At 41.3% G+C, this 13,150-nt stretch overlaps 1 protein-coding gene across 1 annotated transcript in view; it reads left to right on the top strand.

Annotated features, from left to right (window-relative positions):
- The window catches only part of LOC120719792 (protein jagged-1b), a 60,360-nt gene that overhangs the window by 43,349 nt on the left and 3,861 nt on the right, over positions 1–13,150 (top strand). The window contains exons 5-11 of the mRNA XM_040009275.1: positions 939–999; positions 2,097–2,227; positions 3,547–3,666; positions 4,027–4,140; positions 7,591–7,704; positions 11,575–11,688; positions 12,067–12,113. Of these exons, the coding sequence (XP_039865209.1) occupies positions 939–999; positions 2,097–2,227; positions 3,547–3,666; positions 4,027–4,140; positions 7,591–7,704; positions 11,575–11,688; positions 12,067–12,113 (701 nt within the window). The remainder of the gene's footprint in view (positions 1–938; positions 1,000–2,096; positions 2,228–3,546; positions 3,667–4,026; positions 4,141–7,590; positions 7,705–11,574; positions 11,689–12,066; positions 12,114–13,150) is intronic.

Below are 13,150 nucleotides of genomic sequence, written 5' to 3'. Positions count from 1 at the left end.
TTCCACTTCAGAATCACTAATAATCTAACACACATATCTTTGGAGTCTAGCAGGACTTATAAAAAGAAAAAAAAATCCCACACAGATACAGGTTAGATCATGCAATCTTGACACAGAAAGGTCCCACCCAGCCAGGAGATACAAACACAGAGCCTTCTTGGTGTGAGGCAGAGAACACCCTCCATCACAGTGTCACTCCACAAATGGTGAACTGACCTAACCTGAAGTTAATCAAATTTTTCTTGAGATCGTCTTTGTTTTCCTGTCTAACTTTAGTCTTTGAAACTATTTAAAACTATTATTGTGATAAAGGTTTCGTGGATATGTCATCTAAATATTCACACACAGCTTTAATAGCAATCTACAAGGTGAGAACAGGCCTCATTAATAAGGAATAACCGCACACGTGCTTGTCTTAGTGTTAAAAAGACTTCAGGCCATTACACGGTTGCTCTCTGAAACAGTCCATCAGCAAAGACACGCTGGCTACCTTCTGTGGTGAGGGTGTGGAGGATTATTTTGTGTGACTCATCAACTGAGCGCCCTCACTCTGTGACCTCGGAGCGCTGCCATCATGTTGCAGCGGTTGAACTGAGTGAATGGAGGAAGCCAGAGTGGAAACCATGGGAACCCTGAAGGACACAGAGCTAGTTTAAGGACATCCTGCAACCCTGCCCATCTCACCCCTTTCTCACTTCATCTGACTTCCTCCTCAACACGACACTGATTGGACTGCAGGAAGGCAGGAAGCTCGCTCTGTTACCCCCTGCAGGTTACTGTTGATGATGAAGTTCAGGGCGTTTTCAGGGTTAATTAAAGGCATTTTTGACCCTGATATGATGTGGCAGATACTCTGACGCCATACACGCGTCTACTCCATAAAAAAACATTGTGTCATGGTATGATTCCAACCGTGTTTTGTTTTTTTGGCTTTGCAGCGGTGTGCAGGCAGGGCTGTCATCAAACCCACGGCTCTTGCGATGTACCTGGAGAATGCAAGTAAGTGTATACTTGTACCAATATAGAAAATTGGAAATATGAAATATTATTTTGACTGTTACAATATAAAAATTGAGTAATGAAAACTTTAGTCAATACCAGAAGATGACAAAAAATGTGATTTTATATGAGCAGGTTAACTTTTTAAACCAAACCCTTCAGTCATTCATTCATAAATGGCCAGCCAAATTAATGGGAGTTTTTCTTTTAATATACACTAACCTTATGTTCAAAGCATTCTGGTTGGAACAAACATCCAATCAGGAGAAATGTGACTTAAATATGATGAATTGAGGGACTCTACCAAGTTCAATCCAAAAATAATGCACAAAGCTGTAAATACACAAACTTAGATCCCCTGTAAGTCCAGCAGTAGTGTTGCGGGTGTAGATTTAGTGAAGCTATTACATTAGAGGGATCTATTCTCTCTACAGATAAATTAACTTCAGTTGTAAAGTGGGGCTGAATGTACACTATATCTACAAAACCTAAGGGGCCACCTACATTGCATTACACCTGCAGGAGCTGCTTGGCTATGCCATGAAGATCCTGGCGCTCAGTTTTTACACCCAGAGAAAGTCTGGAGCTCTGTTGTTGAGCCAGCAGTAGACTGACTCTACAGCTGGTGACCCCGCTCTGTAACTTTATGTGACTTTCTACTTTGTGACTGAGTCACTGTGCTCCTTAAAAGCTTCCACTTTGCAATAATACCACTTACAGTTCATCGTGGAACATCTAGGAGGGAAGAAATTTCACAACCTGACTTGTTGCAACGACTGCATCCTATTACAGTAACACACTGGAATTCAGTGAGCTCAAAGTTTAAGAGGAGTGGCTCAACACTTTAGTCCATATAGTATAGATTGATCTGCACACCAATGAGCTCCCACGTAAGGATTTAATTTGTGCTGTGCAGCATTTTCAAGTAACAGCTTCTTCCACAGAAGTCTAACGAAGCAAATAAAATCACCATCGAAACATCCCTATAGCATTTCTATAACTATCATAGCAACAGCAGCTTCATAATGCAGATAATGAGATTCGTGGTTGTTCCAATCTGCCTCTCTGCTCATGTCTTCTTCTTCTTTTTCTTTTAGGTGTCAATATGGCTGGAAGGGTCAGCTGTGCGACCAGTGTATGACGTTCCCAGGCTGTGTGTATGGGAGCTGCACTGAACCTTGGCAGTGTGTGTGCGACGTCAACTGGGGAGGACTGCTGTGTGACAAAGGTCCGACATGTGACCCGCTCCTTTTCTGTAGTAGAGAAGAAGAAAGTGTTTATGTGCGAGTGAGGGGGTTTCCACCCTTTTTTTCCAGTATCTCAGATATGCAACTGGAGTCGTTGGTGTTTAGGATACTGCGCTGGCTTGTAGACACACAGAGTGATCAATCACTAGGTAAATTTAACCACACAGCGTAGCAGGCACTATGAAATTAAAACCAAGTAAAAGTTTAGACAGAAACTCTTGGAAAAAGCGAGCCGACTAACTCTCAACTGTCCAGATTTACTTCTACTCAGTGACCTTTTTGCACAGTTATACAGAATTCATGATTATTCATAATTATTAATCTTATTTCTCTTATTTCTTTATGTCATGCTAAAGATACTTACTGTGTCACCTTTTTAAATTTTTGATTGTTTTCTATATATGAACTCGTAGGTTTACAAGAGTTTGGATTCAGCAACACACTGATGGATCCTTTGTTGTCCACAAGAGCTTCCAAAGACTCATTTAACATAAAAACACAGTAGAAGACTACATCATACGTAAAGATGAAAGTGCTCTGCCGTGTATTGTATGTTGACCAATAACTCATCCTGTCTGTGTGGCTCTGAGACAAAGAGAGAGGCATTGTGTGTGCAGTCTTAGCGAGGCGTGGTTCTTCACACTTCTCTCCATGCATGATCTTCTGTATAAGATAAGAAATAAGTCCCCAAGGATTTCGAGCGTCAGTATTTTCCCACCAAACTGTAGCAAAGTTCACCCAGCATTATCCCAGCATATGACTCCTACCTCTGTCCCAGTGTGGGAGCCTAACCAGTGCCCACGGGACAGCGTATTGTGCAGGAGAAAGGTGATAGCCTTGGGTAAGGTGAACGTGAGCGGGGCTGGGCTGGCTGCTTTTAACTAGGTGGGGTCTTAAGCTGTTTCTGCGCATTCAGAAAGGCTCTGTAAAGAGCTGCAGTGAGACAAAGAGGCCTTGGGCACCGAGGAAATGATTAAAGAAAGCAAAGCTCTAAACAGCCTCAACAATGGAGGAACAAGCCCTGCAGCTACTGGCCTGCACAGTCAGCCCACAGAACAGACCTGGATACACCAGGCCTCTGTGTGTGTGTGTGTGTGTGTGTGTGTGTGTGTGTGTGTGTGTGTGTGTGTGTGTGTGTGTGTGTGTGTGTGTGTGTGTGTGTGTGTGTGTTCGCTGGATGTTTACCTAAAATAAAGTCAGACTAAGGCACCCTCATTCATTTTTCTATTCGCCCCTATGTCACTTTGTTTTTGCTGTGAGCTAAAATCTAAAAACTAAACGCATCATTTTGTGGGTTCAGATCTAAACTACTGTGGCACCCATCAGCCCTGTAAAAACGGCGGGACCTGTACGAACACAGAGCCCAACGAGTATCAGTGTGAGTGCCAGGAAGGCTTCAGAGGACGCAACTGTGACATCGGTGAGTCAACGTCAACAAACAGCAAAAGTGCTCTCGGTAATGTTTGTTTACACAAATGTAAGAGATGCACAGAGATGGCCAAGACTACTGAGTGGCACAAGGAGGAAATATCATAAATTGTTGGAGTTATTTAGAAAATTCCTACTTATAAGTAGTCTTTACATGCACACATGTTAACCCCAGTGTAACGTGGGACTCTACAAATTCATTCTTACTTCAACGTTTGTTTTCTAGTTTATTTATATTATATTTGTATAAGCCATTCACATTTTTCCACAATATTGCTTGTCAAAGTTAATAACCGTTATGAGAGAAACAAGCTTTTCATTTACACTTTCCTCCCCTCCTTCCTCCCTTTAGTGGAACACGCGTGCTTGTCTTCCCCGTGTATGAACGGCGCGACCTGTGTGGAAGACCAAACAGGGTTCAGCTGCATCTGTAGCGAAGGCTGGACTGGACACACCTGCACAGATGGTGATTGTCGATGCTGCTCACATTCGTGTCTTACTGAGCTGAGGGGCCGGGGCGCTGTGAGATTGTCTGTGATTGGTTATTATTGGATCAAAGCCAGCGAGTGACTCTAATCAATGCAACAGAGGAAGTTAAATTAGCCTAAACATCTTTCCCTGTGTGTGTGTGTGTGTGTGTGTGTGTGTGTGTGTGTGTGTGTGTGTGTGTGTGGACGGGGGGAGAGGGAGGGGATGCAGGAATGCATTTGTATTTGTATCACTAGAACAATCAAGACCCTCTGTTGGAGCACTTATAATCAGCAATTGCATTAATATAAGCAGAGGTGGCACTGTGAATTACTACATGTTTTTTTGTTTCTTTTTTTAATGGCAGTAATTAGAAGGTATTTATTATCAGGTCTTTTACTCATGTGAGCTTTTTCCCATGTAATGTGATTACTTTAATCGCATAATTGGGAATTTGTGGAGTGACATCCGGTTCTCTTGCGATGTGAAAAAAGTGAAAAAATAAGAAGTAGCAAAGTGTCTGCCAAGTGAATGTAAGCTGAGACTGCTGCTAAACACAAAAACAATACACAGTTGTGTTCTGGATTGGTGTGGCATTGTTGTTCTTGGCCTTATGTGGATGTCAGTTTGCTGTACAGTAGTCTGATGTTTTTCCTAAAAGTACGCAAAGCCAGACTGTCTTTACTTTAATCGCAAAAAGACAAGAGCAGCCTTTAAGGGCGCTGTGACATGCAGTCTCCTCTAACACATGCTGAGGCGTTTATTGAGACTCAGATTCTGCTGGATAAACACGACATCGGGCTTTCTCTGCTTCTCCAGGTGTCAAACACGAAGAATCAGCCTGGGAAAGACTCCAATCTGATCCACTGGATGGCTTTGGAAAATATAACGAATGGCATAAATTTTGAATTTTGTAATGTATTTTTAGATGTTTTACAGCTTTTTTCTATCGGTGAATTGCACCTCTTTTCCTTGTATCAAGATGGGACAGAAAGGAAATGTTAAGTTAAACACCTTTACAGTGAGAGAAAGGGGACTTTTACTAGTCCAGCCCATTTCAGATCAAAGTGGCCTCACAATGTAAAATGAGTTTGACAACCTTGAGTTTAGAGGCACAGGTTTGGAGAAATATGAAGGATATAGTCAATTCAACTCAAAATTAGCACAGTAGCACATTTTAAACAACCACAGGTGGCCAAAATCCTGTGAAAGATATACAAAACATACACTATGTAGAATAGTTGTTAATTAAACAATTACAAATACACTCAAAATCAAAATATTTTTTAAATATTTTGATTTTACCTGTCTGTCTGTGGCTTGTTACAGCTGTGTGTTAGAGCTCAGTTTCATTTAAACATAATCATTGTGACATGCAAATCAGGACAAAATGTGATTCTGCAATAGGGGTGCTGGTTTAGGTCACTCAGCTTACCCATATGTTGTAAAGCTAACACAGATGCTCAGGTTTGCAGCTGGTCTCATTCCCAGCTTTCCCGTTATCTCGCCACTATTTTATTAACTCCATACAAAGGCTAAAAAGCACAAAAATATGAGTGCAAAAGCCATTCTGACATAAATGAAAAAAGACAAATCCATTTTCAAATCTATGCTCTGTTAGCTGTAATTACAGCGGTGTGAAATGGACTTGGCAGCAAAAAAGGAGCAAGAATATAAAAAAAGATATTCATGTTCTGCATCAACCGAATGCACATAACTTCACCGCAGGGCTCCTTTCAGTGAGGCTAGTAGGATACATCTCAGGAGGGTGCCTGTTATCTATTTCGTGCTTACAGCATGTTGTCTGGAAAATAATTAGCCCAGTGAAAACCCAAACTCTGGTCTCCGGTTGTGTGGTTAGCGCAAGTTACCATGGTGAAAATAGAGGTGCCCCCCCCCCCCCCCCGATCTCCCATAAACACAGTTTTTCTTTTTCTTTTTGTGAGTATGAAAGATGTCAAATCATTAAACATAGCGGTTCATCCTTATATTCAGAAACTGTCCCCCTTAAAAGAAAGAAAGGCGGCGATATCTCCACTAACAATCACAAGTATGCATCAAGCTCAGAAATGCTGGATCGTATAGTTCCCATGATCCCAATCCTGTAAGCTGGGCTTTCTCTGATGTTATCAGGGGATTTTTTTGTTTTGTTTTGGTTTTTTTGGGGTTTATTTTTTCACTCATTATAGAAAGTTCCTTCACAGGCACAGAGGACCTGATGCCTCTTTGAATTGCTTAACACCATGGTTTGGTGTAATACAAGTAAACCACACTTAAATATATGTCTGTTTGTAGGTTAAATGCTTTTAAAGACTGCGTTAGTTCCCGCTCACTCAGCCACATACATTGTTTGATGTGCATGCGGCTAAAGGTCAAGCTGAGCAGAGCTGTCAGAACAGTCTGGGTTTCTCGGTCGTGTGTGTGTGTGTGTGTGTGTATGTGGGTGGGTTGCGTGACGGCAGGTGAGATTGGATCACACGGGTTATGGTCTTTCAGAGCTGTCTGTAAACAAGAACGGTTCCACATCCTCAGCTTTCACCTCGTGCAGGATAAACAGCGCTGTGGCATGTAAACAATTCAGCAGAAAGCATTTTTATCAAAGAGTGAGAGCAGAGGGATGAACGGGGGAATAAAAGTTTTGTTTATTTTTGCTCTTGTTGTTTGTTGCTCGCTTGATTAACAGTCAGAGAGGCGGCCTATCTCTGCAGGCTATGTATTGTGCGGGGGGGGGGGGGGGGGGGGGACTCTCCAGGGAACATACAGCAAGAAGATTGTTAGGCTTGCAAGGAATGACAACCAAAACCACAACATAGCTTTGTTTTCAGACTAGATTTATATATATAACCGATATTAATTAAAGGCTTCTTTGTTTGTTATGAATTCTCCGTCTCATTTTTGGAGATGTGCCACTAACTTGGCAGGATTATTGTTGTTCGGGGTCAGGAAAATGGAAAATGGTTCTTCTGTAGGGTTAGGTAAATGAAAAAAGGTTATGAGAGAGACAGAGATGTACACCACAGAGATATGCATGGGAAAAGTTATGATGCCCTCTTTAAGTTATGCATGGTTAACCCCTAAGTGGGGAGCTTCTCTTTGTCTGAATGTGATGTTTTTCCTGTTTTAAATTCCTTGTCAGATGGGTAGAACCACACATGGCAGCCTCATTTTTATTTCTGTCCAACCCCCGGCTTTGCCATCCTTTCCCTTATTCAAATGCACTCCTTCCTCCCTCCTCTTTGGGAAAGATTTGAGATGATTGTATTCATCACTGTTTGCACAGAAACCAGAGCAGCAGAAAGAACAAAAACACGAAAGCATCCAAGCTTCCTCACACCAATACTACCCTTCAGATCACACATGCACAAGCTGCCTCCTTAATGTTCTCACTCACGCTCCCGTCACACAGGCCAGTAAGTTCATATATATTATTCTCTGTTTGTCTTCTCAGCGGTGAAGCAGTGTGATCGCAGCCCCTGTGGCCATGGAGCAACGTGTGAAGAAGCTCCTGGAGGTTATCGCTGCCTCTGTCCACCTGGATGGACCGGCAGGACGTGCCAGCTGGGTCAGTGGGTCATCGTATGCCTGCTCTTCTTTATCTTACTATAATACAACAAATTACTCTCTGTCTGCAAACTCCTCCCACACAATCAGGAGCTAAGCAATCAAACTTGGCACACAGGTATAGCTTAGGCCCTTGAAGGTTCTTATCTATCCCGCCTTCATGTTGCCTAGAAACCACATACCAATGGGCTAAAATTCCCTTTTCTTTAGCATTTATGCACCTCTATGTGTTTTTAGCTGCTGCCTTATCTGCCAAGGAGTCCTCAGAGCAGATTGATCTGCTTCTTTGATTTGACAAAGATTTTATTCATGACAGAACCCTCCCTGTTTATCCGGGCCCACTTTGCATGTAAGGTGAATGTGTTGACCGCGACACCACAGCATCTCTGCACCTACAACACCTTAAAAAAAGCCACTGTACCAATTTCGTTTCATAATAATGTCTAATTTCTATTTATAAAACTTGAATATTATGATATATTATGACTCCATCATGTTGCCTAGCAACCTCCTGGTTGGTATGTACTAGTGTTGTAAAGTTTGCATAAATATAGTCACTTTCAGCACAGGGCCAGTGTACCATAGTAGTGGATAAATAAAAGAGTAATAGAACAAATAGTAAATCATGTTAGTGTTTATTGACTTTAGTTGGATTATATCACATTTTTGTTGAATTTCTTTTACTCAAACTGATCACAGTTCATGAAAATAATGACCAGGTTAATGGTACAAGGTCCAGTTAGTATCTGCTCATGGGCACCTGCTGTTGTTTCATATATGCGGAGACTCAGGTTTCCATTTTTCTGAGTACTTTAAGTGTTTTTTGTCTGTGAACTGAAGTGTTGTTGACTTCACAAAAGAGAAAATAGTCTTGACTGTTCTGGAGCTTTCAGCTGGTTATTTTTTGGGATCATCTGAGCAAAATGATGGACTAACATCCACATGTAGATGTGAACATCCACATGGCTGCATATTTGTTTTGAAACCTCCGACTTGTCCACAACAATTTATATTATAATGCACCAACTACACATGACAAAAGAAGGGTAACAGGAATGACTACTCGGCCATCAGTTCTCAGTAGAATATAATCTAGGCTTTAGCAAAGCTTTCTTGTCATTTCTTTGAATAGTCTTCGGGACTAGTTTTCCAGGCTTCTTGAAGGACAAAGCTCTTCTTTGGATGTTGGCTGCCTTTTGTTCTGTTTCCTGTCAAGATGATCCCAAACTGCTCAAGTACTGTTGAAGGTCTGGGCTCAGGGGACTGATAGTGTACGACTGTGTTTTTTCAATCTTTTACTGCATGTGCAGTGTGTTTGGGATCATTGTCATGCCGAAAAATGAAGCTCCTGCCAATCAGATGCTTTTCGGATGGTATACCATGGTGGATCAAAATCTGACAAGATTGGCAACACTACTGGCTGAAATGCAGTCCCAAACTATGGGATGGCTGAAGACACTCACTGTTGTGCCTCTATCCTGACCTCCTCCGTACATACTGATGACAATTTGAACCACAAATTTCAAATTCGGATTTATCAGACCTGCTGCCACTGATTTTTCCGTCCATTTCTTGGGTAATTTGGCATACCTCAGCCTTTTGTCCCTGTTTTTTCAAGTACAAGTGAAAAAAGTGTTGAAATAGTTGGAAGATCTTTAAGAACTATTGGTCTGGCACCTTGGCTCAAAAAATATAAAGAAATGAGGGGTGGATTGAGACTTCTGCACAGTACTGTATGTGCATTTGACATCTTGACATCGTTGTCTTAAAAAACATTAAAATCTAATATTTTAAAAGGTTCAGGACTGCAATGCAAGTGTAAAAGTGTATTTTTATTCTTTAGGGTGCAGGGATGATGTCTGCTAATGCTAAATCTGTACTTCTCCAGACAAGCTGCCATCACTGGGAATTAACCTGCACGGATATGTTTCGTTTGGGATCAGGATCTACAAGCTATTTGGGAAAAGTGTCACTAACAAGACAACTGATCAGAGATCCTTATTTTCAAAGGAAACTATTCATAGGAGTTTAAACAAAAATCCTCTGAGAACAAATTCAATCTGAGCTTGTTTTAAAAAGCTGGGAACGCTTGTGTTCCACTTGAAGCTAAATATGAATTTAAAGCGCAAATTAAAGAGGCAGAAAAGCCAGCAGCATGTTAATTTTCCCATCAACCCATGCTGCCTGAGAATCAGTAGTCTCTTAATGCACCGTCACGTCTCTTTGGGCTGCATTTGCTCATATTGACAAGCCTGCACCCAGAGGGTTGTTGTGTTAGATACTACAGCAGAGGGAGTATTGTATGGGCTCAGGTCAAACACACACGCACACACACACACAGTATATATACACATGCTGGGCTTTGGGGTGATGAAGTAAAAACTGAGACATATTTCAAGATGACAGCCTCTCCTACTCCTCGGTGTTACAGCGATATGTCACTCTGACACTTGATGATCCTCCATAGTTCCACATCACGGGCCAATGGCTCACAGTACAACACACACACGTGCGCGCACACACACACACACACAGTGTTTGGACACATGTTATAAAACTCTTTATAGCCTGAGCCAATGGGCAGAGCATCAGCAGCACCTGAAACAGTAAAAGTCAATTACACTTGCTGATCAGTTTCACTCGCTTATAGCTGATTTCTGCACCCCCATTTTCTCCCACAGCAGGATGGATCCTCAGGCTCTTACCATTGATAGCCTTTCCATATTCACACACACACACCCCCACCTAAATCCTAATAGGCCTCTGGCTGACGGTAAATGGTTTAGATTACCTATAACTGACTCACTACTTCCTCTTTATTCATTGAGCATTTCTTTCTAATCCTCCTTCTATCCTTTTGGAGCCAAGCGCTCGAGGGCTCCTGGCTTCAACACTCCCAGAACAACAGAGGGTGGGAATAGGCACTGATAAACTTAAAGAAGCAGGGGGTTCTGTGCATAAACAAATAAGATGCTGCGAGGTTTTTGCTGACATGCATCCCTCGACTGTAGGGTCTGCCCAGCAGCTCTCCACTTCCAGGTTCAAGCACCCAGTGCAAAACTGAACTGTTTAAATGGTGGGTAAAGATCATTTGAACTCAGTGGGAGACATGCAGGATTTGATTTGATGGGTTTTGTGGGTTGTGCGACGCTTAGATGGGGGGATTTAGGTGATGTTTTATCTCACTGAATTAGTGCGGTGCTGTTTGTACGTTCTCCAACAAGGTTACGCTCAAATTTTGTTTTTATTAATATTGGTCTTCTGTTTTGAGGGAAAAGTACTGGCACAAACCAGGGCCACCTGAGACAGCTCTCTGCGTAATCCCCAAAATGATTTGTGTTGGTAACTGATTGTCAAACTGAATTACAGTCATTGATACAAATGAATAAAAAACACAGACATGTCCTCTGACATAAAAAAAAAAGACATGTTTCCCCAAAAGGATCAATAAAACTAATCTGGGCTTTAAAAGTATATAAATGTTTCTCATCTCATCACCTTAATGAGATTTTATCTTAACAGGCTTTAAATGTTTAATTTCTTATTACGTAAATGTTGTGTTAACCTTTATCCAATCAACTGTCTTAGTGTGTTTTGTGTTTCTGATAGACAAAAACATATGTTTATATATCTGGAATCAGCCTTAAGTGGCTCCGTTTTTGATCCCCTCATGTTGCCTGTGCTTCCATTGTGTAAAAGTGATAATATATGCCCAGATATGTTTTTATATTATCAAAGTTAATCATTTTAATAACTTTTTGATTAGTAATTCAATAGAAGGCACTGAAAGCTGTAAACTGTGTGGGGCACTTTTAAGGAGGTATTTTATCAAAATGTAAATTTATAAAATGTTCTTTGTTTTTTTTTTCAGACAACAATGAATGTGAGTCAAGTATCTGCATCCACGCCCGCTCTTGTCGCAACCTGATCGGAAGTTACCTGTGTGACTGCCTTCCTGGATGGACGGGGCCTAACTGTGACATCAGTAAGTGCACAAGGATGAAAAAAAGTAACGAGAAGAAGGAAAATAATTTTATAAGTAAAGAGAGAAGAGACAATCCTGCGACAGATAGTAAACCATGAAGAGCCGTTAAACAGCAGGTCTGACTCCCTGTGGGCTGGAAATCATTTTACTCCAGCTCCAGTTTCATCAATCATCCTTCACAGCGTATCACTGCAGTGCACTGAAAATGCAACAAACACTATGTAAAGGTCTCTTTTGGCTGTTCTCTCCTGTTGCTTTGTGCTAACTTTAGTCTCTTCTGCCTTCACTTTGAACATGTTTGATTACAAAGTTCATAGATATCATAGATATTCTGTGTTTGTGGGAGAAATTAACGTGGCATTCCTCGTTTCCCTGCAGGGAACAGCAGCTGTCAGGGTTTGTGTTTGAATGGTGGACGTTGTGAGGTAAGACTCCTGCCTGCCTCTCTCTGTCTAATTTGCCTACAGTCTCTGCACCTGCTTCGTTGTTCTCGTCTTAAGTTTTTCACTACTCAGCATTCACATTATCTTGATCATTTTTCAGTATTTCAAGCAAAATATTGATATATAATATAATATTCAATATGAGCTTTTAGGCATGTCAGCAGGGGCGCCACAAAGGGGAGAGGGGGACCACCCCACCATACCATGTGCCACTCCAATATTTTAAGTGGCCCCCATATGGCCACCCCAGTGAAAAAAGTCTGGAGGTGTGATGTATGTCAGACATTATTCAGTACAAAGTTTTGAAGCTGCTGTGCTTTAGGTTAACTTAAATGTTCTCTTAAATATTATTCTGCCTGTCGCAGATCCTCTGTAACCCTCCCCAGTGCTCTTTTCTTCGTGTCATACATATAAATTACACACAGTTGATGGTCAGACGATTGGATACACTCATCATGGGCATGACTGTCATGGTAATTTGGGGCTTTTAAGGTTTTTTGAACTGTTCTTTTCCTGGGTTCAATGATTGTACAACTGTTTGCATTTATTTTCTACTTTCTCTCATCCACAAGAGCTAAGATGTATACTTAATTAAATATTTTAATAAGTGGTACTGAAAATTAATTTGATAAGACCGAGGCCTGTTAACTTCTTGTTACTGATCATGATTGACTACAACTAGCCAACATAAAAAGAAAAAGCACTCACTGGACTGATGAATACTCACGACAATGGGAATGTCCACGGAAGTTAGTGAAGCTCTAAGGAGTCCACAGTGAAGTGAGTTTTACATTACCGTGGATTAAGAGGGTGCCAACCAAGAAATAAGCCCCTGCTCCAAAATCAACACAAATCAAATGCTTTCTTTTAAAAAGTTGTATGGTCAGATAAAGGTTGAACCGTGTGACTGGCCACAATCCCAGGAGATATGTTCTTGAGGTGTGAAGGCTTTTAAATCTAAGAACACCGTACCAGCTGTGAAGAATGGAGACCAACCAGTTTAAATGAACTCTATAAAA

The sequence above is a fragment of the Simochromis diagramma genome, unplaced genomic scaffold (genome assembly GCF_900408965.1).
Source record: "Simochromis diagramma unplaced genomic scaffold, fSimDia1.1 OVJJ01000344.1, whole genome shotgun sequence".
Lineage (NCBI taxonomy): Eukaryota > Metazoa > Chordata > Actinopteri > Cichliformes > Cichlidae > Simochromis > Simochromis diagramma.
Note: the sequence above shows the minus strand (reverse complement) of the source record. Positions and strands in the feature narration are given on the sequence as shown.